General features: G+C 47.3%; 1 protein-coding gene across 1 annotated transcript; it reads left to right on the top strand.

The window, feature by feature from the left end:
- The first annotated feature begins 541 nt into the window (after positions 1-541).
- Plat (plasminogen activator, tissue type) lies at positions 542-25383 on the top strand. The gene is made up of 14 exons (XM_085844084.1): positions 542-621; positions 10132-10219; positions 11439-11481; positions 14675-14812; positions 15183-15293; positions 15613-15787; positions 16582-16673; positions 18545-18719; positions 19745-19830; positions 21057-21252; positions 21367-21503; positions 21609-21749; positions 23381-23544; positions 24489-25383. The coding sequence occupies exons 2-14, from the start codon at positions 10145-10147 to the stop codon at positions 24645-24647; spliced, it is 1692 nt and encodes a 563-aa protein (XP_085700210.1). The 5' UTR covers positions 542-621; positions 10132-10144; the 3' UTR covers positions 24648-25383.
- The last annotated feature ends 1105 nt before the right edge of the window (positions 25384-26488 follow it).

The raw sequence follows: 26488 nt of genomic DNA, 5'->3' as shown, positions 1-26488 counted from the left end.
TTCTCTGAGAGATCTCTGCTGAGATGCCGCAGAGAAGCACCTCAGCCTAGGAGAGCAGGTCAGAGGTAGGGAGCGCACCAAAAGTCATGTGCGTTCTGTCTCCAGTCACACCCAACCCAGCTTATCATCATCTGCCTGGTGGCCAATTAATTGCCCACGTGTCCTGAGGGGTAGTTGCTTCAAAATCCAGAAGACCTCTCCCCCCTCCCCAGCTGGGCGGGGCTGTTTAGAACATGGGTCAAGACAGGAGCTTATAGCAGCAGATCCTTATAGTTCCTTTTAGGCCTTTGAGATCAGGGTTTTAAAACAGGATGATTCTTAAGTCCCCTACAACTCTGAAAATTCCTGTGATTCGATGACATCAGTACGGTGAATAATCAAACTGGCGGCAAGCCAAGACTGGCTGTGCTCCTCCGCGCGCACTTCCTCCCCCCTCCTTAGAGACACCGACTGCTCCATTGGCTCCTCAGTCCACCCGGCACCCACCAGCATAGGAGAAACCCCGCCCACACCTCTGGCCCCACCCCTTCTTCATCCTTCAAATTGGCTGGAGCTGTTCAGGGAGACAGAGCCTGCAGGAACTCAAGAGCTCAGCGCCAAGGAGAAGCCCCTTCCAGAGTGGTAAGTTGAATTTCTGCCGGTATCTAACAGCCGACTCTTCTTCTGTCCCTTTAAAGTCTTTGGGGGCAAACTGAGCCAGTGAAGGGATGCTTAATGGAAGCTCAGTCATAGGACTAGCCAGCATCATCTACACAGAAGGGACAGTTCTTTGCAATGACCCTGGGTAAGCTGAGGTGAGAGGGAGAGAATGGGAGAGAGGTGTCTCTTGCAGAAGTTTTGCTTGCACAGGGGAGAAAGTAAACAGAATGACTCGGGTTCTTTCAACAGACAATGGGAGCAGCACTAACGGGCAGTAACTAGATTCAGCTGCCTTCCAGAGCTGAGAAGCCAGAGTTGTATGGCTACCTTCTGACCAAGAAACACACTAAAAAACAGGCTGGGCATCAAGGAGGGGGCATTTTGCCTGGGCAGCATGATTAACTAGGCTGGCAGAGAGAAGCTGAGATTTTTAGGAACCTCTCATTACTAGTGGGAGTCAGGATGCAAAACCTCTCGTCTCTCGGGAATTCATCGCATCCTCTCTTCCGTTCTTCCAGTCAATCTCACCCCTTGGACATCAAGCACAGATGTGTTTGCTTTTTCATGCTGCAGCTGGAAGAGTCTAAAGGCTCTCTGGATTCCTTCAGGACCTTTGTTTTCTTAACCTCACAGAAACAGCGGGAGGATGGATGGAGTGGGGGAGGGGGGGAGACGGTGTGGGTGTGGGAGGAAAGTATGCAGCGCTCCAAGATAACTAAGGACGAAGCTTCAGTGCAAAGAAAAGCAGTAGCAATGCTTTAACTTGATGGCCAGCTTAGAATGATGCAGTGGTCTTCCGCAGCTGATAACGGGGCAGGGGCATATACAAAAAACGTGTGTCTGTCGTGGTGGTGGATATTTAACAATCCTGCAAGCGCGTCACAAATACAACTGGAGTACACTTACAGAAAAATACAGTTAGGGATTTTTGCTGAGATCCAGCCGTGGCCTGTCCAGAACAAATCTATGCAGGTCAGTGGAAGGTAGAGTGGGCACAGCCCGTGAGAGTTAAATCATATTCAGTCCCAGACCAGATACTGGAAACACTATAATGTAAACCGTCCCTCTGACCATCCTGTTCAATCCACCTAAAGTGTTTTCAGGAGAGCCAGCCTGTATCCTGGTAGGGGCAGTACTAGCTGCACCCCCCCCAGACAAACTGGATTAAGGCAGAGTTTCCAGGACACCCCCAGATTATTTGGAAAGTCTCCTGTGAGCTCTACAGCAGCTGGCCTGCTCTCTCCCAGACCCAGAATGCTTGATGCAGCCGGGAGGAGCAGAGGAACATCTATATTTCCGCTAAGGCTTTGGGGACTGAAGCTGCACACATTAAGACTGCTCCCTGAGCAGGGTGCTCGGCCAAGGCCAGAGAGTGACTCAGAGTTGCCTAGCGGGCTTGTGGACTGGAAAGACTGCTGTGAGGGTTGTAAGGTGAAAACACATGTGCTGTCCTCCATCTAATGGTGGAGGCTGCAAACACAGCTTATCAGCCACAGTTAATAGACTTAACCCCATTCACAGAGTAAAATTCACACACTTCCCTGAGACACCAGGTCTCTGCAAGTGGGAGCCTTTGGCGGTCTGAGCTGAAACAGTGCAATCTGAGTACTGGCAGCTGTGCATCTATTGTCCCAGAATAGCTTTTTTTGTTTCTTCTCCTTCTCTCTCTCTCTCTCTCTCTCTCTCTCTCTCTCTCTCTCTCTCTCTCTCTGGGCAGGAAATGCTGCAGGAAGCAACTAAATGCAGAAAACAAGAACTGAAGGCCAACTTTGAGCTGGCCATGGGATAGGTCTCACTTCAAACCCAGTCGGGTGCTGATGACCCGGATTTATAGAGGACGGAGCTGGAGTTGGGGCTGCAGCTTAGTTGGCAGAGAGTTCACGTGGACTGCAGAGAGTCTTTAGGCCTGATTCCCAGCACCAGATAAACTTGGCGTGGCAGTGAACACTTGTAATCCCTAGTGCTCAGGAGATGGGGGCAAGAAGAGCAGAAGCTCAAGGCTAGCCTGGGATAAGTGAGATCCTGTTTAAGGAGGAAAGGAAAGGAAAATTACAGGTAGAGATTCACAAAGCCTTAGTCAAGTACCATCATCTTTCGTACTGGCCCAACTGTCTACTTTCACGATGTCTGGGAGACTAACTTTTATAGATAGGAGTGCAAGGTAAGATGAACTCAATTCTTGGTTACTGGAAAAACAAATGAAGCAGACTGCTGGTCATGTCTCACAAGTTTCTCTGGCATGTTTAAAGGCACAGCCTAGGAGAGCTGTGTCAGCAGCCTAGGAAACACAAGCCAGCTGTTCCTCATATTCAGTGCTCCTGGGAGAAGCCTCTAGAGTTTTCTTTGGGGATTGACCTAACAGACCTGAGTCCACCCTGTGCCTCTGAAATGGTCACTGCAGGCATAGACTGGTCCCATACGTTGTAGACTTTTCTACTGCAAGTCTATTCTGTGGAAGCAAATATCCTGTTAGCTTATACCTTAATGATTCCACCGAAACAGCCAAATGTGTCAAGTGCTGATTCCAGATGCCCAGAGAGTTTCAGAGGCCCTGCTGTGGGGTGGAAAAACTGTCCTGAAAAAGGCAAATCAGGAAAACAGATTGAAGATGGGGATACAAGATATCACTCTGCTTTCAGGAAGTAATGGCTCCTGTGTGTACTGCTCTCTGACCCTGGTGCAGAACCTGGGCTTTCTATCATGTCATATGTGCGAGGAAAAAGGATTCGTTATTAACCCTTGAAGACCAGGAGGACTGTGCCCCTACACACACACACCCCAGAAAGCTTGGTACCTCTTCTTTATCAGTAACTTTGAACAACTTGAGTCCTGTTGATGAGGGCATTCACGTGAAGCCCGGTGCACACCGGCCGTGCATCAGGCTTCCAGGTTCTCTATCTATTGCTCCTTTAACTTTCAAAAACTATACAAGATAGAAGGGATTAGCCCATTGGGAAGCCCAGGAAACCGAGGCTCAGAGGGGCAACATTGCCCACCCAGACCTGTAAGTGGCTGTTGGGAGTCCAAGTTCAAGGATCCTGTTCCTAGCATTGAGAAGTGTCCGCTCTCTTTAAAGCCGTTTAAGAGTGTTAGCAGTAGGGCTGAGTTGCAGTTCAGTGGTTGAACATGCGCTTAGCAAATGCAAGGCTCTGAGTCCAATCCATAGCACCAGAAATTAAAACTAAAAAATGTCACAAACAAGGATCATGCAGATCGTTAGTGGGAAGAGCTCAGACAGCTCGGGAGGCAGGTGGCAGTCCTCAAACTACCACCTCGAGGAGTCCTTTTGAAGTTCTGTCTCATTTTCATGTCTGTAAAATGAGGTCAGAAGCCTTGAGTAATTAATGAACGTAAGGTGCTTTGAAAACTCAATGCCAGGCAAGTGATAGCATTCAGACCTCTGCTGAGTGCCTGGCTTCCATCCACACACATCTCCTATTCACTGTGGTGGCGCCACTTTCCAGAAAGGCTGGTGAAATTCAGATACGTTCGGAATGGAACGACAGAGTGAACCAACCCTTCAGACCGGGACCTCCTGATTCAAGAGTGCGAACCTCAGAGACAGGCTGAGGAATTGCCTAATTATTTCATTGTTAATTCATTGCATCTGGAGAGGGTGGTGTTTACTTTAGGGAGTGGAAGGAGTTGAGATTGGATGGATACTGGATTCCCTTTGTTTAGGCTCTTCGGAGTGAGCAGGCACTGCCTGGCTAAGCTTGCCTTTATCCTCGAAGGATATGAAATCACTAAACCAAGTTTCTTTTGTTTTTATCCCAAGAGGATGCAGGATACACTTCCTAAACCCACAACCAATGCTTGCTTGCTTCTTCCAAACAACTAGATCACCCAGTGGGAGGTAGAGCAGTGGATTCAACAAGGAGCAGGGTGGTTGTTGCAGGATAACCCCATGTAGCTTAGACGCAAGTCATACCTACATGCTAAAAATGCTATACTTCCTCTGGTGGGGGGGCACCAGAGAGAATTCGATGCAATTCCTCTTCCACCCTCTTGTAACTGGTCATATTATATCAAGAAACAGATTTTCCAGGCACCTGGGAGGCGGGGTCTGGAAGGTTCAGAAGTTCAGGGTTAGTCTTGGCTACTTCAGTTACATAGTAAATTTAAGGCCAGTCTGCTATTACGTGAGACCTTGTATCAAAAAAATAAACAAGCCGGGCGTGGTGGCGCACGCCTTTAGTCCCAGCACTCGGGAGGCAGAGGCAGGCGGATTTCTGAGTTCGAGGCCAGCCTGGTCTACAAAGTGAGTGCCAGGACAGCCAGGGCTACACAGAGAAACCCTGTCTCGAAAAAACCAAAATAAATAAATAAATAAATAAATAAATAAACAAACAAACAAAAAAAGCAGAGACAGAGAGACAGAAGGGTTGGGGGAGAAGGAAGGAGGGAGAGAGAGAGGGAGGGAGGAAGAAGGAAGAAAGGGAGGGAAGAAGCTGAGAAAGAAAACTTTCTTCTCTCCTTGTAAAGAGCTCCGTTCAAAATGGAAAGGAAAAAATAAGCATTTGACTTATGGAAAGTTACTTTTTTGAGAAGTTAAGAATTGCTTTTGGAAACCACAGGCTTGGGATTAGAGGATAGCTAGCAAGAGCTCTCTACCCCGTGGGTTTCTGGGATTTGAACTCACGGCTTCAGACTGGAGGCCAGGTGTCTTAACCTGCTGAACCATCTCATCAGCCCAAGAGTTTCTTATGTGATGGGAGAGTTTGAAAACAGTTTGGCTGGGTGTGGTGGTGCATGGCTCCAATACCAGCGCTTGCCAAACAAACACGGGAAGATCAAAAGTTCAAGACCAGCCTGAAGGGGACAGCGAGTTCTAAGCCAGCCTGCACTACAGAGGGAGATCCTGTCTAAAACAAAACACACAAAACCAAACAATAAGGCCGCAGAAGGAAAATTAAGAGCTAGGAATGTAGGTCAACGGTAGAGCCTAGCTTGCTCAGCATGCTCCTTTAAAGTATGTTCACTCCTGGCAAAAGAACCCATAGACTGAACTGTCATTAGGAGGCAGGGGGTGGGGTGAGGGTGGGGCTGTCTCTGCTTGGATAAGGAAAGGCAAGCTGATTTTCCTTTCTTTAGAGGGACTTTATGTTGCTGGACTTTGATAGTCCAGATCGGCCTCAAATTTGGTGTGGTCTTTTTCCCTCTGTTCCTAAGTGGTGCTGGGGTCCCAGGTGTGTCCTGCCAAGCCGGGCCCAAAGGTGAGCTGTTGTGGGACTCCCTGCCCTTTCCCAGGCCCAATTCCAACTCTAAAGCAGCTCACCTCACCTCTTAAGCTGTTCTAGACACATGTCTGTGACGGTGCAGAGGTTTGGGGGACTTTCCTAATGGGTTGGCATTCTAGGCTGTGGTCGTTGAGTGTCAGCAGAAGAGTGGCTTCAAGGCCATGTGTTATTTTAGGGTTATTATTCCTGACTCTCCGACTCGGATCTCCACAGGACTTTCGACAAAGTAATAAGAACCCCGAATGTCCTTGGCAAAGATGCAAGCAGTACAATCTAGCACATTGTACAAAAGTTGACAACAGGGTGGGTTCCCAAGTGGCCTTTCCTGGTTGGGCTCTGGCCTCTTATAACTTGTTGGCTGCTTTGTTCACATACAAAAGTTCAAGTACTTCTGGCTATCAACATGTAAGTAAACAATAGCAAAGCAGGCACACAGCCAATGTTTATCATTGACCACATGCATATACGTCCTTGATTGCAAACCACTTTCTGATATGCTATAGAGAAGGGACCGATGACCAGCGTATGAGTAAAAGCACTTTATCCATTTACAGCTGTGTCACCACTCAGATACAACAGAAGCTGGAAAGCTAGCTCTGGAGGAGGACTCTAAGAGTCTAGCCACTTGGATTTGCCTTGCTGGGAGTTCATATTCTCTCTCCGTATCGTTATTCATATTTCTGCTCAGTCACCTTTCCTTTCAGTGAACGAGTTATTATGTTCCATCCTAAGCACAGAGCTTGTTGGGGGGAAAGGGTTTTGTGAGGAATGTAAAGAGGACAGGGTCATACAAAGGCCTGAGGACATATCACCTGCCTTTTTCAAAGCTTTCTGTCAGTCGGCTTATTACTATTCCGGTAGCTTTGTCCGACCCAGAACCATGCAGTTACTGCCTGGCTTCCATCAAGTGCCATAGCCCCAGGTGTCATACTTCTGATAAAATCCCCACTTTCTCAGAATGGTCCATGTTCTTGACTCTTAGAAACAACAGTCTATCTCCATGGAAACAGTCTATCTCCAAGGAGATCCAGTTACTATCAAGCTCGCTATCTTCTTCCCTTTCCCCCCACCATTTGCAGGCGAGAGGGAAACTAACATATTTGTATCTTAAAGCCAGCCTCAGTTGCAGTCCTTAGACCCCACGCTGGCCTCCCCATGAGCACCCATGAATACCCCTGGTGAGTTCCCAGGGTCTACAGAGTCAAACCTCCCACTCTGTGGGCCTGGACTTTAGGTCCACACTTCTGCTGGTCACTTTATTTTTGGTGCCCTCATTGCCCGTGACCTTTCCAGCCACATCTCCCACAAAACCAGACGAGTCTTTCCTTTCTCTCCTTCCCTTGCTCTGGAACTGCACTGGTTTTCGTCTGGCATGTGACTAATTCCCCTGTCATCCTCCTCTTCTGCCATGTGGTCCATCCAGCAGCTTGCTGTGATTGTCTGCATGCAGTGTGGGTAGAAGCAGTTACTTATTAGCTTATGTGCAACTCATCATCACTGGCTCAAGGCCCAGCCATCCAAAGCCCAGATGGAGATAGGTAGCAAGTCCTTAGAACCTGAGCTCCTGTCCCTCCTATGAGGAGGAGCCTCCCATGATGCAGCTGATCGGGTCTCGGGAGGAAGAGGGTGGGAACATGTACCAGTGATGTACTTTTTGCTCTGCGTTTAACTTGACATCTAGAGAGCCTTGAGTTAGTCGGACATGGTGGGGAATTCCTGTAATCCCAATCCCAGTGTGGTGGTTTGGATGCTTGGGGGTGGACTTTGAGGTTTAAAAATCCCACACTATTCCCAGTCAGCTCTCAGCTACTTCTCTAGAGCTAAGGCTGCTTAATGCTGTGCCCTCTAACATGCCAGCCACGGTCTGACTCAGTCTCTGAAACTGTAAGCAATCCCATAGTTAAATGCTTTCTATTATTAAGTTGCCTTGGACTTGGCACAGTGTCTCTTCACAGCAATAGAAAAGCAACCAGAAACCCAGCCTTCCAGGGGCTGAGACAGGGTGGGCTAATTTCCCTGTCATCAAGACCAAACTGGCGACATAGCAAGATCCTATCTTGGAGGGACACAAAAACAACCCCAGTAACTTAGGAGGTGTCTAGAACAAAGACTCAGAAAACGCCCCTGAATGGGCTGATTGGTTTGAAAAAGAGGGGGTGCGTCTCTGAATCACACCTGCAATAGTGTTTGGTTTCTTCTCATCCCAAGGTTACCAGGTAACGAAGGCAAGAAAACCAGGGGAGAGTTACCTCTACATTTAAACTCGGTTTATTAAGGGTGAATTTAAGTGGAAGGTTGAGAAAGGAGGAGTCTGGCCGGCCTCCATTGTTACTTGTGTCCTTCTGGGATTGCCAAAAGGCAGGCAGTTGCTAGCCCAGAGGGCCCTCCAGTGAGAAAAGGCTTCCAGAGCCCTCCAGTCCGCCATGCTAAGGCAGATCAAAACTAGCAAAGATCCTGGAAGCTCTTCTGCTCCTGCCATGGGGGATAGTCATGGAGGGTGGGTCCAGCGGGGCAGGACTCCTTGTGAGCCCATGACCTGGGTTTTCTCACAGGATGACTTTGTTCCTTTCCCCATACCCAGCACCCCCACTCTCTCCCCCACAGCCTTGTGTTCCCTCCCTTGGGGCTCTGTACTCCTCCTTCCTCTGAGGTTCTTTGTTCCCACTACAGTGGCTCTCTTTCCTCCCCTGCCTGCCACCATCACCCCACTGTGCACTTTCTTATTGGACCACTTTAGCTCTGCGCCTTGTGCCTGACATCACTACCATCTCCCTGTAGCTCTGTCCACTGTCCCAGCAGCCCCAGATGAACCCAGAAGTTAGTGGTCTCCCAGCTCAGTTCCTCCTCACCACACCACCCCCTTTTTGTTTTCATCTTGAAGCTAAATGAATCTTGGGCCATGTGAAGAGGCGAGATGGCATCCTCAAAACTCAGAGCCTGCTGGCTCCAGGCAAGGTGGATCCTGCTGACTTCTGAGCCAGTGGGCTCAGGGACCCTGAGTGGCTAGTGGTGGGAATCAGAGTTGTTGTGACTGAAGGGGAAATGAGTCAGAGAAAGGAAAGTCCTGCTTTGATGTTGTGGACAACGGGGGAGTGAGAGGGCTTGCCAGACCACAAAAGATCCAGGCCAACTAACCTACTTTCAGACCGAAAACAGAAATCACTGGGAAGGCAAGTGGAAATTGGATTGGGGATCAAGGGAAATGTGAGTTCAGTAACCAGACAGTGTTTGCAGATCTGCTCATCACCAGATCTGTGAGTCTACATAAAAAGAGACGGATATTCCAGAGGGAACGGGGGCCAACGTGGAGGGAGCCTTCCCTTTGGTGGAAGAGGGAGGCCCTGCCCCAGATGCAGCATTAGCCATTGCAGTCACCAAGGCTGGGGACACATGAGACAGCTTGACCAGGCACCATGATGTGCCAGGAATAGAATTCCTGCAGCTACTTCTGAGAGAGTCAGACAGGACAGTGATGTGACTCCTAGCTCAGCCCTGGACAGGAATTCCTTCTCAGGAAGCCAGGTCCAGGTGATGTAGTACCTGAGCATCCAAGAAGCACCAGAGATGGCTCCTACCCTGCAGCCTACAGGGATCTCTGGGAAGAGCTACTTGCAGCAATCACTATCTATCAGCAGATTATGAGGCAAGCAAAATGGGGTCTCAGCAGACAATGGGCTATTGTTCAGGCTCAAAAAAGGGCGAGAACTCTACAGTGTGGCTGACCCTTCAGGATATCACTCTAAGGGGTCTACACCTACAAAGATGTAAAAAGGACGGACACTATATGATTCTGCATCTATAATACATACAGATAGTCAAACTTACAGACGAAGCAAGGGTGGTGGTAGACAAGGGTCAGGAGAACAAAGAGCCACTCTTCAACGGCTAAGGGATTTGAATTCACTGCGATGACTCTCTGGAGACGGATGTGATGGTGGGTTGAGTCCATATCGGTTTGTATATGTTGAATACCACTGAGCTGAATATTGAATTCTTAAGGTAGTAAATGTAATGCTGTTGTATACTTTTCACACACATGCACGTACATACACACACACAAAATCTCTCCTCCCACCCCACTCCCCGTCTAGACAGACAGATACAGATGTGTGTGAAATCTTCCAGATAATGTCTGCAAGAGTCATTGCTGGATGGGTCACCTGAAATGAAACGACAGCCCTGGATGTCCTATGATCCTTTGCCTGCCCACATCACGTTTTTCATTGCTTTTATTTGTCTTCCAAAATTTAAGGGACACAGAAGAAATGGGGAGCAAAATGAAGAGAGAGCTGCTGTGTGTACTGCTGCTTTGTGGACTGGCTTTCCCATTGCCTGACCAGGTGGGTCTACCTCCCTGCCTCACCACATCGGGTCTCCAAACTTACAGATGATGGCGGTGTAACCAGGAGTCTCCATGCGCCCAAGCAGCTCAGGGTGTAGGACAAGTTCCCAGGAGTGATCAGACACATAGCATGCACTCCCCTGTGGGTAGGATACTAAGGATTTGAGTTCCAGAAGTAGAATCTGGCCATGCCTCTGGCTTAAAGCCATTCTTAACTTGTGCCCCTCCCTGCTTTGGAGCCATTATGGAAAAAGTGTCTGTGCTTGAGTACAGTAGTGCACGCACATGTGCATTCCCATCAACCAGGAGGCCGAGGCAGGAAGGTCACAAGTTTGAGACTTTGTTGACATAGGCTTCAAAGAATCCATGGCTAGGGTTGAAACTCAGTGAAAAAAGAGCCTGCACAGGGCCCAGGGTATGATCCCCAGCACGGGTCGGGGGAGGAAATGTATTTGAATTCACCCATAGGGTACTAAGAAAAGACAGGCATTATGAGCCACTGAAGCAGGTTAGCTGATGGGGACAGAGGCTGTACCCACTTGCCGAAACCTTGCCTCAACATAGAGCACGATATACAATATACTATATGGCCAAGCTTACCTGAGCTGTGGGAAGTGCATCCGGGACTCGGTTAGTGGTTAGCGGTTAGGGTTTAGGGTTGGGGTTAGGAATAGGGTTAGGGATAGGGTTAGGGGTTAAGGTTGGGGTTGAGGTTAAGAATCAGGTTAGGGATAGGGTTAGGGGTTAGGTAGGGTTGGGGATAGAGTTAGGGGTTAGGGAAAGGGTTAGAGTTAGGGTACACAGTGCTCAGGCACAGGATTGATAGAGAAGGGAGGATCCCAATGTCTTCATGAAGGACGCAAGGACCTGCAGCTTTATTTGAATCCACTAGCCATGTGCCAATAACTTAAAATTTAAAATGAACTAAATCAAATTGGAATTCCAGTTTATCAGTCGCACTGGCTACATTTTAAGCAGTCTGTGGCCACGTGGCATTAGTGTCTGCCACACTGGTTGACATGAATAGGAAGCATTTCTGTTGTGCAAGAAGTTCTTCATGGGTGGGGACGGGCATTAGGCATGTAGGAAGAGCAGGTATTTGACAAAAAGGTAAGAAAGGGTATTCTATGTCTCCTTAGGTAGCAGCTGGTTGGAAGACTCTGGTTGGTCTTTCCCCAGCTCTTGCTGACCATTCCTCCATTCTGGTGTCTTTGCAGGGAATGCACGGGAGGTTCAGAAGAGGAGCCCGGTCCTACAGAGGTGAGTGGTGAAGGGAGGCAGACCCAGGCCTCATAATACTTGACTGTCAGAAGGTCTGTCTTCCGTCTGGCACCCACTTGCAGCATTGTTGAGAGGTCTTCCAGTGCTTTTGTGAAAAATGCCTGCTTAATCACTATTTGTCAGTCAGATATGGTCTTCCAGGGGCAGCTAATCAGGAGATAATAAAGCTGTGACTTATAGCTGGGTGGGGGTGGTGTGTGTCTATAATCCCAACACTTGGGAGGCTGAGGCAGGAGGATCATGAATTCAAGGCCAGTCTGGGGGCACAGCAGACACTGTCTCAACACGGCTCAAAGTATTTGAGAGAGAGAGAGAGAGATGAGAAAATAGCCCTGGGCTGGAGAGATGGCTCAGAGGTTAAGAGCACTGACTGCTTTCCCAAAGGTCTTGAGTTCAAATTCCAGCAACCACATGGTGACTCACAACCATCCATAATGGGATCTGGTGCCCTCCTCTGGTGTGTCTGAAGACAGCTACGGTGTACTTCCATATAATAATAAATAAATCTGTGGGCCTGAGCGAGCAGAGGTCCTGAGTTCAATTCCCAGCAACCACATGATGGCTCACAACCATCTGTACAGCTACAGTGTACTCATATACATAAAGTAAATAAAATAAATCTTTTTTTTTTAAGAGAGAAAGAGAGAAAGTAGCCCTAAAAAAGATGACTTACCTACAGCCAGTCATCTAGGTATTCCTGGGCTCTCACCAGTGCCTGGTCAACATCTACTACCATCCCCATGTTTTCATTACTTCTTGTTGGTAAAATTAATCAATTTCAATCCTTGTTTAAATTAGTAATTCCATTACTAATTTAACTAATTTATTTTAATGAATTTCATTTCTTCCAGAGGTAACTGACTTAGGCTAACACAGACACTCGAGAAGACTCCCCTAGATAAGTTCTTGTCTTGAGTTAATGCTAACACACAAAGGTTTCTATCAGGGTTCTAAGAGAAAATTACAACAACCAACTTCTTGACTTGAAATCAAAGAACTCCCAAGTTCAGCTTTAGATCCCAATTCCTACCCCTCTCTGTCTCTCTCTGTCTCTGTCTCCTTTCCCTCCTCTCCCCTCCCCTCCCCTCCCCTCCCCTCCCCTCCCCTCTCTTTCTCCTCCCCTTCCTTGGTTACCGTCTCCCCTGTCTCTATGTTACCCTCTTTCCCCCTCTTTCCTTCTCTTCCTCCATTTCCCCCTCTCTCCCTTCTTCTTCCTCTCTCCCTCCCTCTTCTCCTCTCCAAATTCTCTCCCTCCCTCCCTCCCTCCCTCCCTCCCTCCCTCCCTCCCCAAAAGCCACCAAAGGACCCCAAAAGTACCTGGGAATGCATAGCTGCATTCCCTGACTCTGACTCCCTCCATCTCTCTCCTTCCCTCTCCCTCCCTTTGTCCTCCCTCCCTCTTTCCTTCTCTCTCCCTCCTTCCTTCTCCCTCACTTAAGTGAGGAGGTGCCAGGCCCTTCTGTCTCATTTTTTTTCTATTTACTTTTTAAAATGTTATGGTACTTTGTTTGCTTGATTTTGGAGATAGAGTCACATATATAGCCTAGTCTGACTGGGCCTTACCATGTAGCTGAAACAGGCCTCAAACTGCCATCCTGTCTCAGACCCGTAAGTGCTGAGATTACAGACATGCACCACCCAGCTTAGCTTTGGAATTCTTCTCAAAACTCTGAGGAACAAACAAAGGGGTTTGATGTCCCAAGTCTGTCTCCTGTGGTAGAGAAGGAGCCGGAGTACTGGTGAGTTGGGTGCAGAGTTAAGTGGCTCTGGTGAAGACATAGCCTGGGAGGAAAGCCTGACTCCCGAGAGGTGCTGTCTCCCATCTAGGCCCAGCATCCACATGGTAGATTACAGCTCTCTCTCACTGGGGTTGGGTTTATCTGCCCTGCAAGGCTCTGCTGTTACTGAAGTCAAAGGTGATTGCAGCCTTAGGAAGATTATTGGAGACCTTTAGACAGCTTGTGGAGTCTGGAGCAGGTCTTGGCTCAGTTGTTCTAATCAACTTTGTCTCTTCAATTTGAAGAGAAATAGAATCCCCTAGTATCACTGGGTTTGGGTGGACACGGAATGAATAAGACCTCTTAGTAGGGTTAGACAAGAGCCTGACAAAGTAGACAGAGAAAACAAAGGCAGACGTGCCAGTCCCCACTTTGCTGTCAATACCGTGTGCTCCACGCCAAGTCGTTTCTAGAAAAGCAGTGACTAAATGCCTGCTGTATTTTTGTTACATGAAAAATAATAACAAAAGTATCACATTTTCTGACAGATTTAAGTGCCAGTTTTCTTATTCTAGCCCAAAGTGTGTCTTTTCTGTGTGGCAATACTCTTGTAGATCAGAAACTCTGGTAGGCAGTTGTACAGAGAGGTATATATCTGAAAGGTTTTTGGTTTGTTTTTTTTTTTTCCGGGCACGGTTTCTCTGTATAACCCTGGCTGTTTTGGAACTAGCTCTGTAGAGCAGGCTGGCCTCAGATTCAGAAACCTACCTACCTCTGCCTTCCAAGTGTTGGGATTAAAGGTGTGCACCACCACCAACCAGCTTTATTTTTAACTGATTAAAGTGGGAGATAGACTATTACTTAATATAAATGTATTTTCATAGTCAAGTTATCTCAGGACAAAGATAGACTATTACTTAATATAAATGTATTTTCATAGTCAAGTTATCTCAGGACAAAGGTTCACCCAGGAAGATAATAGCAACAAAGAGTTCTGGTGAAACATTATAAGTTTCTATTATCGCCATCATATTCCTAAGGAAGACACAATGGATCACAGTCGCCTCTGTCTGTTTCTGTTGGGGCTTGGTTCTAGGGCCTCCTCCAGGTACCAAAATCCACTGATGCTTAAGTCTCTTATAAAATGACACAATGTTTGTAAAAAACCCACCTTCCTGCATACTTTAAATCATTTCCAGAGTACCCATGATCTCTAATATATCTACATGCTATAATCCCGGTTATAAATGATTGGGCATTATAATGTATTCTGTAAGGAATGATGACAAGAAACAGCCCCCACATCAGTTCAGTACAGGCTTTAGGCCTCACCACAGGGCCACTTGTAGAGCTTACTACAGAACCTGGAGGCACAGAGGTTTTGCTGCATGCTGCCTGCAGAGCCAGGAGTGATGACTCTTTCCTTTCATTTGCAAATCTGCTTTGCTTTGCAGCGACCTGCAGAGATGAGCCAACGCAGACAACTTACCAACAGCATCAGTCATGGCTCCGACCCATGCTCAGAAGCAGCCGGGTGGAATATTGCCGGTGCAACAGCGGCCTGGTACAGTGCCACTCGGTGCCTGTCCGAAGTACGTACCAGCGTCTCAAGGAGGCCTTGCTCTTGGGCTCAGGGCCCAAACCCTTCCTCTGTGGTTCCTAGCCTATTCAGATCTTCAGCACGTTTGGGGTGGGATCTGCCCAGGCATACATGAAAGCATTCCAGAAGGCTGAGGTGGGGGTAGGGGTACGGGTGGCTTCACTTGCCCAGTCTCAGTGTCCATATCACCTATGTGAAGTGGAGCATACTTTCCATGCTTCGAGGTCGACAGGGGGGTTACTCAGGCTGTGGACTGTGGAATGGAGGCTGACATCTAAAACGCTTTGATGTTTTTAATTCTTACATTCATGGAGCTGTGTTGAAAGCAGTAGTTGAGGGTTATCCTTGTTTGCGCTTGGCAGGTTGCAGCGAACCAAGATGCTTCAATGGGGGGACGTGTCAGCAAGCCCTGTATTTCTCTGACTTTGTCTGCCAGTGCCCTGATGGATTTGTAGGGAAACGCTGTGACATAGGTGAGTGCTTGGGTGGGTGGGTGTGAGAGACATTCTGAAATTCTGCCTCTCAAATGGACCAGAAAAGGAAAGGAAATCCTTGCTGGAGGGCAGGGCCCGCAGAAGGGGAGCTGAGGTCATTTAGAGACTTGACACTATTGGGCCCAGTGGTCAGAGCCTGAAGTGACAATCTGGAGTCTGGCTTGGCTGTAGCACTTTTAGTGACCACGTCCACCCAGCTCACTTTGAGCACCGGCAGCTTCGGCAGCAGCCTGCGCCACGGTGCTGAGGCAAGGCAGAGGATCCCTTGAGAGCCTTTTGGTGTCCTTCTGTCAATCAGATACCAGAGCAACATGCTTTGAGGACCAGGGCATCACCTACAGAGGCACATGGAGCACAGCAGAAAGTGGGGCTGAGTGCACCAACTGGAATAGCAGTGTTCTGTCGCTGAAACCCTACAATGCAAGGAGGCCAAATGCCATCAAGCTGGGTCTTGGGAATCACAATTACTGCAGGTAAAAAGTGTTTTCCACAGGGAGGGGAGTCTCAGATGAGAAGTATTACATTCAGGGAAGGCCTGGCCAATTAGTCACGTATTCTAGACAGGTAGATGGATAGCTAGTTATGTAGCTATGCATATGTATATATGTGGGCATACATAGATACATATGTAGATGGGTAGAGAAAGGATATATACATATACACATGAATACATACATGCATATATACATAGGTAGATCAATGCATTCATATATTGATTGATATATTGACACATAAATGGTAGATAGACAGAGGTTGATTTGAAGGCATCAATTCATATCTCTGTGTAGACATCTGGATCTGTAGTCGTAGGGTAGACCAGTAGGCTGGGAACACGGGCACAAATTGCCATTTCTGTTTTGATGCTTTTAGACCTTAAACTGATTAGACAAGTACACCTTCCTTGTCTGGGATAATTTACTTAAACTCAACTGACTGAGGATGTTCACTACAGTTACAAAACACATTTATAGCAGTGCCTGGATCACTGTTTAATTACATGCCAAGACTACAGGCCAGCCATGTTGACACATAGGCACTTATTGTATATTTTCATCAACTTGGCCCTCATACACATTTCCTTATACCCTGCTTAATTCCCCCAAAGAAAGAGCATAACAAAACCATATTTCTACCTAACGTCATAAAACTTGACAGTGTTCAGCCCAAGATATGCTAACCCTACCCCCCCAAAGCATGCCTAGTCCTTTTGCCAGGAAGGAAGTCTTCCTGTTCAACCCTCACTCTTCTTCCCTGGCTGATTTTTCAGAAACCCAGACCGAGACTTGAAGCCCTGGTGCTATGTCTTTAAGGCAGGGAAGTATACCACGGAGTTCTGTAGCACGCCAGCTTGCCCTAAGGGTGAGTATCTTAGTTTGGGTTTTATTGCTGTGAAAAGACACCATGATCAAGGCAACTCTTAAAAAGGACAACATTTAATTTAATTGGGACAGTTTCAGTTTAGAGGTTTAGCTCATTATCATCATGGTGGGAAGCATGGCAGCATCAAGGCAGGCATGGTGCTGGAGAAGCTGAAAGTTCTACATCTTGATTCAAAGGCAGCCAGAAGGAAGGTCTTTTTGCACTGGGTGGAGCTTGAGCACTAGGAGTGCAACAAGGCCACACCTATTCCAACAAAGCCTTACCTCTAACATTGTGCTGCTTCCTGTGGGCCAAGCATATTCAAACCACCACAGTGAGAGACAGCTACCCTGCACCTTCTCCTGTAGTATCTCCATGGGAGAAGCATCAGGGGATGTAGACCTAACTCTCCTCAATAGTCCTTTCATGCCCAAGGAAGAAAGGAGCCACTGTAGCTGCAGAGTGCAGAGCATCAGAAGGCTCAGATCCTCAACCAGACTTCTCATCTAGTGCTAGTGTAACCTTGCGCTCACTTTCTACCTCCCACTGATAGCCTCTTCTACAAAGCAGAGAATGAGGCAGAACCCATGACTTCTAGTTCTTTGGGGTTTTAAAAAATTATTTCCTTTATTTTTTTGAGATTATAGTTACATTATTTTTTTCTCTTCCCTTTCCTCCCTCCAAACCCTCCTTATTGCTTTTTAAAAAATCCATGACCTCTTTTTTATTACTTATTGTTACATGCATTTATATATTTGTGTGTGTGTATACACACATATGTATATACATATATATAAACACACGTACATATACATATATATGAATACATTTTATATGTGTGTGTGTATATATGTATATATTCCTAAATATAGCCTTCTCAGTCTGTATAATGTTAGTCATTCTGAGGGACTGTGTGTTTTCAGGGCTGACCATTCTGTATCAGATAATCATCTGGTGTGCTGTTCCCTAGGGAAGACTGTTTCTCCTACTCTCAGCATTCCATATTTGCCTGTAGTTCCTTGTGCAGGGTTGAGACCTGGCAGGCATTCCTCCATCTGCTTTGGCATGTCTGTTGTTCTCACCCTTGTTCAGCTCGTCAGTAGGCAGTCATGTAGGTGAGACTTGATGGCCATAGCTTCTGACATCCCTAGAAGGAAGACACTTCTCATAGCAAGCTCCCTGATCCTCTGAATTTTGCAGTCTTTCCACCTCCTCTTCCAAAATGATTCCTGAGCCTTCGGTATTTGTATCCATTGGGACTGATTTCCACAGCTCTGCATTGTGATTAGCTGTGGTTTTCCCTCTGTAATGATCTCCATCTGTTCTGGAGACATTTCCTTGTGGGGGAGGGTCAGGACTACACTTACGTTTGGGCATAAGACAAATATTTAGAGTGTACTTAGGGATTATGCTGGTTTAGTAAAGTAGCGGTTGTAGGCATTCTTCCAAGATGCATGGCTTCAGTAGCCCTGGGTAGCTGGCTAGGTCTCCAGTACTAGTGGCGGGCTCTCTCCTGTTGATCCCTCCCTCGTCTGGTCTACACGAGGGGTCAAGAATCAAGATAACTTTACAGATCCCTTTCAACTATAGTGAAGCAGACAGGCAAACGTGGTCAAGTTTCACAGAGGGCATCAAGGGCAGGATGGAGCAGGTGGATGGAAGTGGGCAAGGTTGGCAGAGCCAAGCAGAGCAAAGCAGGCTGGTAGCACAACCCCATTGCAGCACCTTGGTTCTGACCGAATAGACGGTCATAGTAGTGCCTCTAATGCCTTCACAGCACATCCCAGCATCCCTCTCCTGCCGAAACCCTGCGACTTGCCACATCAACTTTTAACCACTTTGGCTTAAACTTGAGAAATGTTCTGTTCCAGGAAAAAGCGAGGACTGCTATGTTGGGAAAGGTGTGACTTACCGTGGCACCCACAGCCTCACCACATCCAAGGCCTCCTGCCTCCCCTGGAATTCCATAGTCCTCATGGGCAAGAGTTACACAGCATGGAGGACCAACTCCCAGGCACTCGGCCTGGGCAGACACAATTATTGTCGGTATGTAGCTCAGCATCTAAGGGAGTCAGATCCCAGCAGAGAGGCCTGGGATACTGGGCAGGAAAAAGATTCAGTGTAAAGCATTGTATGAAAGATGATGGACGTTATTTAGAGAAACCTATTAGTTTTCTAAGACACATGGGTTTTGCTATTATTTTTCGGTTGGGATGGAATGGGGTATGTGTGTATTTGATAGTGTGTGTATGTATGCTCATGCTTAGAGGTACATGTATATATACATAGGTGTATGTGTGTGTGTGTGTGTGTGTAGGCCTGTCTTTTTTTTCTTATCCATCTCTACCTTTATTTTTTGAGACACAGTCTCTTTCTGAACCTGAAGCTAATTTATAAGACCAGGGTGGTCCGTGAACTTCAGAGGCCTGCTCTCCACCCCAGAGACCCTGGCCCCTCTCCCCACTGGGCTTACAGGAACAGGTTGCTATGCCTGAAAAAAATTTTTTTTAAACAGCCAAGGCCTCACTACATAGCTCTGGCTTGACTGGAACTCTCTATGTAGACAAGGCTTGCCTGGAACTTACTAGGTAGGCAGAGACCCTCCAGCCTTTTTCTCTTGAGTGCTGGAATTAACAGTGTGCTCTGCCATCCCCTGTTCTCCCGCTTTCTCTGTGAGTTCTGGAAATTCAGACACAAGCCTTCATGCTAATGAAGCAGGCCCTTTATGGGCCATCTTCCCAGCCCAAGAGACAGAAACTTTGCAAACAAGACTCCTGTTCTTTCCTCACATGGCACTTCCATGTCATTGTTAAAAACAGACAGACAAAAAAAACAAAACAAAAAAACCAAACCCAACCAAACCAAAACAGAACCTTTCCATAGAGTAGCTTTCAGTTCTTCCCAATGCTCATAGAACAAATGGACATAAAGGGAGTTCTCTTCCCCCATTGTGGGCCTGCTACAGGCAAACTGGGTTTGGGATGCCTGGTTTCTTGGCTCTGCCATTGGTCTACCAGATTCCTTCTATCAGGATTCTATGCCATGACTAAAAACCTCAAACTCTTCTACAGGAATCCAGATGGTGATGCCAGACCTTGGTGCCATGTGATGAAGGACCGAAAGCTGACGTGGGAATACTGTGACATGTCCCCATGCTGTAAGGGCCACTACACCACTTCCCCTTTCCCAGGCTCAATCCCTCACTATTTTTTCTGCCACCTCCTGTGGCCACCACCGATCTTCTGTAACCTCTGGACCTCCAGGAAGGCCAGGCCTTTGTCGGGTAGGGAGGCTTTCTTGACCACAGCTAGGGTAGGCAGCCACACTTGTGAGATCTGTGGGGAAAGAGGGAGGGACAGAAAGGAAGAACAACGCATCCATTCCTCTTCAAATGCAATAGGCTCCAACTTCTCTCTCTGGCAACCTCTGTTGAAGGTGGTGGTAGTCCTGGTAACCATGAAGAAAAAGAGGTCCCACATTGTGGTTCCTTAGACGACAGTTGTTACATTTCTCCAGTAGCCTGGTGACAGAGAGACTTCAGTGTCCATTTATCCAAAAATGCCCTCAGAAGTCATGTGGCCCGCCAAGTTCTGCACACTTCCACGTTCCCATGGAGCCCATTTAACATAGGGGATCTGAGCTGACAATAGAGGCTTTGGGACAGAAAATTCAGGTTGGCACATGTCCCCAAAGTGAACATTTAGTTTGGAAGTTGCCCAAGAATAGGTTACTACTTAGTTTCCAATGAACGCACAGATAAATCAGGGTGTTCCTCCAGGAACAAAGAGTCTGCTTGGAAAGTTAAGACACGAACTGAACTCTTAGGCAAAGTCATTCATGATGCATTCACCTCAAGGAAGTCCACCTGGGGTCTCCAAGGCTATGGTGTCAGTGAGAGCCTTGTGAGGCAGTGGGCCTTGACTCGGCCTTGAAGGATGGATCAGGCTGAGGAGATGGAAAAGGAAGGGCTTCTCTAAAGGAAATCTGCAAGGTTACATTATATCTTAAGCCGAGAAACTGCTGTAGGCAAGATGGGAAGGAATGTGCAGAAGAAAAGCCCCTGGTTTGGGGTGGGGGGTGGAGGCCTAATCCCAATGTCACTGTAATGTTCAAGGAAAGGTTTCCTGCCCTCTTGCAACCTAGTGTTGGGAAGGAAAAAGATACACATGAGTACAATGACATGCCAAATAGTATACAACAAAGGGAAGCTGCAGCTGTCACCATCATTGAGACAGTTACATCATTCTGTACCAGCACGTTGAAGGGTTGTCCTCTGTAAAAATTCAGGGTTCTGACAGGAAAAAAAAACTATGGGGGATTCTCTCTGCCCTTGATTCCACACTGCAGGTCTGAACCCTCACATCCCTGTTCTTTCTTCCCCAGCCACCTGTGGCCTGAGGCAGTACAAACGGCCTCAGTTTAGAATTAAAGGAGGACTCTACACAGACATCACCTCACACCCTTGGCAGGCTGCCATCTTTGCCAAGAACAAGCGGTCTCCCGGAGAGAGGTTCCTTTGTGGAGGGGTGCTGATCAGTTCCTGCTGGGTGCTGTCAGCTGCCCACTGCTTTCTAGAGAGGTATGGGTTTCCTAGTCCCCAAGGCCTTGGGGCCAGCCCATGAGAGCAGCCCACAGCAGTAAACATCGATTAAAAACAAAGTGATAGGACATGCTAATGCTGTTCTTCCACCAGGTTCCCCCCCAATCATCTTAAAGTGGTCTTGGGCAGAACATACAGGGTGGTCCCCGGAGAGGAAGAGCAGACATTTGAGATTGAAAAATACATAGTCCATGAGGAATTTGATGATGATACTTATGACAACGACATCGGTAAAATGTTATTATTCACATACACCCTTCTCTCTCACCCGGGCCAGTCCCCCACTTCCCCTCCCCTAATGCCGTCGACTCACCCCTCTTCTCTCTTGCTCACAGCATTACTGCAGCTGAGGTCACAGTCCAAGCAATGTGCCCAGGAGAGCAGCTCTGTTGGCACTGCCTGCCTCCCTGACCCCAACCTGCAGCTCCCTGACTGGACAGAGTGTGAGCTTTCTGGCTATGGCAAGCATGAGGCATGTACGTGTCTGGAAGTCTTGGTCCCATCCTTGTCTGTGGTGTGGCAGTCAGGCTGATGGGAGGAGATGTGGTCATAAAGTGTCCTGGTCCTAATTCTGGCATGAGACAGAAAAATGTAGGCGAGGGCTTGGCCTGTCATACGACGAGAAGCTACCATCTACTTCCTTGCATTACGGGGACACTGTGTGGGGCACAGTAAGTTGGGACAGGGAAATGTTCGAAGGAGCTTTACAGTCCAGTGGAGGAGGGGAGAAGGGTCATGGGTGTTTGTTCTTAGACAATGGAGTGGCACAGTTCAAATCCCAGACATGCATCTGGCTTAGCTGTGGGACCCTGGATGTTTCTTTCATTCAGCTTCCTAATAATGTCAACAAGTAAGAGATAAATTAATCTAAAGACAGGAAAACTTTGTTCACTCTCACAGGTATTAGAAGTTTCAGATCATGATCAGTTGGCCCAGTCTGTGGGCCTGTGGTAAAACAGCGCATCATAGGAGGGAGGACAGCACACCACAGGAGGGAAGAAGGCACATCATAGAAGGGAGGATAGCACATCACAAAAGGGAGGATAGCACAACACAAAAGGGAGGACAGTATATCACAGGAGGGAGGACAGCACACCATAGGAGCACAGCCCATCACAGAAGCACAGACCATCACAGGAGGGAGGACAGCATACCACAGAAGGGAGGACAGCCCACCACAGGAACACAGCCCACCACAGGAGGAAAGCACGCCACAGGAGGGAGGACAGTACAGCCCACCACAAGAGGGAGGACAACACAGCACCCCACAGGAACACAGCACACCACATCATAGGAGGAGCCCACAGCAATGGAGCAGTTCACCTTGTAGGAACACACAAACAACACGGGGGGGGGGGCACTGGGTCTCAACATCTCTCCCAAAGGCTTAACTGCCTTTGCCCAGAGCCACTTCCTAAAGCTCTGCCATCTTCAAAGAGTACCAAGATCTAGGACCAAGCCTTCAGCACACTGGCCTTTGAAGGAGCAATGGTCCAAGCCAGATAGCATTTGTATTATGTTATGAGGGGGAGGGTTGTCTCACAGTGTTTCCTAGAGTGGTTTCGAACTTGTAATCCTATCTAAGCATCCCAAGATCACAGGTGTGGACCATTAGATTGACCTATAGCACTTCTTTTTTTTTTTTTTCCAAGCCTCAGTTTCCTCGCTGCCAAAGTAGAAACAGAAGTAGCTCCCTGATTAAATTATAAGGCATAAATACTACAATGCATGATTAAATAGATGGTTCTTACTTGGGGAGATCTCACTGCCTGGGCCACATTTGGCAGCGTCTAGAGTCCTTGTGGCCATGATGTCACATGTGTGGCTGAAGGCTGATCCTGACCTTTGGTTAGCAGACAGAGGCTACCAAGCATCTGTGGTATACAGGACATTCCTCACGACAGATAGCTATCTAGCAAACTGTCCGTGGCACTACTGACCAGCTGATCTCAGCCTAGAGGACTGTTGGAGGTTCCAAGAGTAAATTAGGGTCATATCCTAGGGGGCAACCCGATTTATGATAACTTTTACCAGGAAGTTTGGCTTTCTCTTTCCAAAATGCTTGAAAACAACATTTAGACCCTAAGATCTAAATGTTCTCTTTCAGCGTCTCCATTCTTCTCTGACCGGCTGAAGGAGGCTCACGTCAGACTGTACCCATCCAGCCGCTGTACCTCACAGCATCTGTTTAATAAAACCGTCACGAACAACATGCTGTGCGCTGGAGACACCCGGAGCGGAGGCAACCAAGATCTTCACGATGCATGCCAGGTAAACACGGAACCCCAGCACTCTGGGTCCTCCTCTGTGCCCTTAGTGGGGGCGGGGGCACACAGAGGAGGGTGTGATGCTGGGATTCAAAATTGGAGCTTCAGAGAAGAAAATGATAAGAGACCAAAACACCTCAAATCTAAGAAATCTGAATGGCAGGAAGTTTTCCCAGTCTGTGGACAGGAAACTCCACCTAGCGCAGGATTTCCTGTAAGCCCTATTGAAGTGATCGGTAAAGCGACATGATTTAGTATAATTGATCCTTGACTTGTGAAGGTGTTGGGGCATGTGAGACTGCTACTGCTTTGTAGGATGAAGAAAGGCATTCCCCCCACACCCCCAAGACTCAAGGCATAGATAGGATGTGGGGGGAGGAGGCGGGGGTCCAAGTTCATCCTGGGAAGCAAAGCACTTTTGGTTCTCAATGCTGAGCCCACTGGACTTGGTACTTGGGTTTCCTCCTTAATAAAGTGTGGGATGTAAGCACAGGGCCACCACTGACACTGAGACCCAGATAATTATCACCTGATTAGGAAGAACGAACCAGAGTGCACAGAGGCCACACAACTAACAAGTAGCACAGTTCATATGTGCATACACACACACACACACACATCTCTCTCTCTCTCTCTCTCTCTCTCTCTCTCTATATATATATATATATATATATATATATACACACACACACACACACACATATATATATATATATATATACACACACACACACACACACACACACACATATATATATATATAATATATATATATATATAATCAAAATAACTGAGCCTCAAGTCTCAGTCTCTCTCTCTCTCTCTCTCTCTCTCTCTCTCTCTGAATCAAGTACTTTGAGGGCTACAGTCACCAAAGTACAAATAGCAATAGAAATCTTCCAAATAGTCTGCCACGCGTACAAACCACTGACCGATGCTCTTCCACAGGGTGACTCGGGAGGCCCTCTGGTGTGCATGATCAATAAACAGATGACACTGACGGGCATTATCAGCTGGGGCCTCGGCTGTGGGCAGAAGGATGTGCCTGGGGTCTACACAAAGGTTACCAATTACCTAGACTGGATTCACAACAACATGAAGCAATGACAAAGAAAGCCCAGCTCCTTCAATCCAGAGGAGGACCTGCCTTCCTCTTCCTCTTCTACAGAAGATGCGCCTAAAAGGCCAAGCATTCTTTACACCGTCATCTTCGTGAGCTGCCACTCAGGAGGGGGAGGGGGTCTTTGGGAGCAGATGTAGCATTTACCTGTGACAGGTACGTCACAACTTGTAAGTTTTAAGGACGAAGGTCTGGCTTTAGAATAAATCCTGTCAGATGAGATGACCGGGAGATGCCAACCTTCCTATAACTCTAGGATTTTAAAAAGAGAGAGAGGTGGACCAAAGTCCGCCCTCCTGGTCCACTATGTTGTACACTGAACCACAAGATCATGTCTCGACAGCAAAAAAATACAACTTGATCTTTCAGGAGTTTGCACTGGGAACAAGAATGTGTTTTTATAGTTACACAGGGGGCCCCACAGGGCCTCCACGAGAAGGAAGGGGTGTCTGACCAAATCACAGCGCCATAAAACCCTTGAGATCACATATTCCCCATCCCTCCACACTCCTCAACTCTTGGGACATATCCATTTGTATACAGTGTAAATGTCTTTTTCTTTATAAACTCTATAGATGGTTGGAAGAACTGTATGATTTTAATAATTGATAAATAACTAGTATATTTATATATTAATCTATTTTAGTTTTTACTTTGTTACTATAACTTTGTATTATACTGTACTTAAATAATAAATTCAGAGGTATTTTTCACACTTTTCAACTGGTACATATCCATGGCTTATTTGTGTTCACATTTCTTTTCTTTTTGAGTCAATTGAAATATTTCCTTTCATTCAGTCAATGTATGGAAATTTTCACCCCCAAGGCAATATTCTGGGTGCCACCCAATAGAAATAGAATGGGGGAGGGAGCTGGAGAGGTGGCTCAATGGTTAAGAGCACTGACTACTATTCCAGAGGACCTGGGTTTAATTCCCAGCAACCGTATGGCAGCTCACAACTGTCTGTAACTTCAGTTGTAGGGGATCTGACACCCTCACACAGACATACACGCAGTCAAAACACAATGTACATAAAATACAAGTAAATACATTTTTAAGAATAGGGTAGGGAGAGCTGGCATGGACAAGAGGCATTTACAGAATTAGAACGGAGCTAGTCACAGCACAAAGGAGATCTCACTAGAACGCAATCGTGAGATCAAGAAGGGTTAGCAGGAAAAGCAGGACTTGGGACGGTCTTCATGCAATGGGTAAGACTGGGTTGGTGGGCAGATGCAGGGCAGCCAGTCCTGAGTCCCTGAATTTCATTATTGAAACAATGAAGAGACAGGGCATGAGCGACAGTTTGTCTTAAGTGAACTTAAAAAAAAAAAGTCTTTTGAAATATTTTATTTATTGTATGTGTGGGGGGCGGGGACAGTTATATTTGCATATGTGGAAGTCAGAGGGTATGTGGCAGAGTCTGTTCTTTGCATTCACCGTGCGGATCCTGGGGCTTCGACTCAGAAGTGGGCATCTCTGCTCACTGAGCCATCCTGCTGACACAAAGCTACAACCTGCCATCATGGGACTGAGGGTTGAACTGAGGACCTTGTATGTGCTAGACAAGTACTCTACCACTGAGATGCATCCCCCCACCCCCACCCCCATCTGATAAGAACTCTCGATCGGGACTGCAGACTAGAAGCCAGGAACCCTGGAGACCAAATGACTGTTTTGTTCCAGGAGGTGATAAACTGAAGATACATCTGGAAAAATCAACCACACTATGACCACAGTCTGAGCATACAGCTGTGTTAGTCTGTGGACAGTAACTACGGCAACACGGAGGAAGAAAACCCTGAGCCAGCCCTTACTGACAGCA

The sequence above is a fragment of the Mus caroli genome, unplaced genomic scaffold (genome assembly GCF_978045245.1).
Source record: "Mus caroli unplaced genomic scaffold, Mus_caroli_1 scaffold_10, whole genome shotgun sequence".
In the NCBI taxonomy this organism is placed as follows: domain Eukaryota; kingdom Metazoa; phylum Chordata; class Mammalia; order Rodentia; family Muridae; genus Mus; species Mus caroli.
This window is presented reverse-complemented; position numbering and strand designations above follow the sequence as displayed.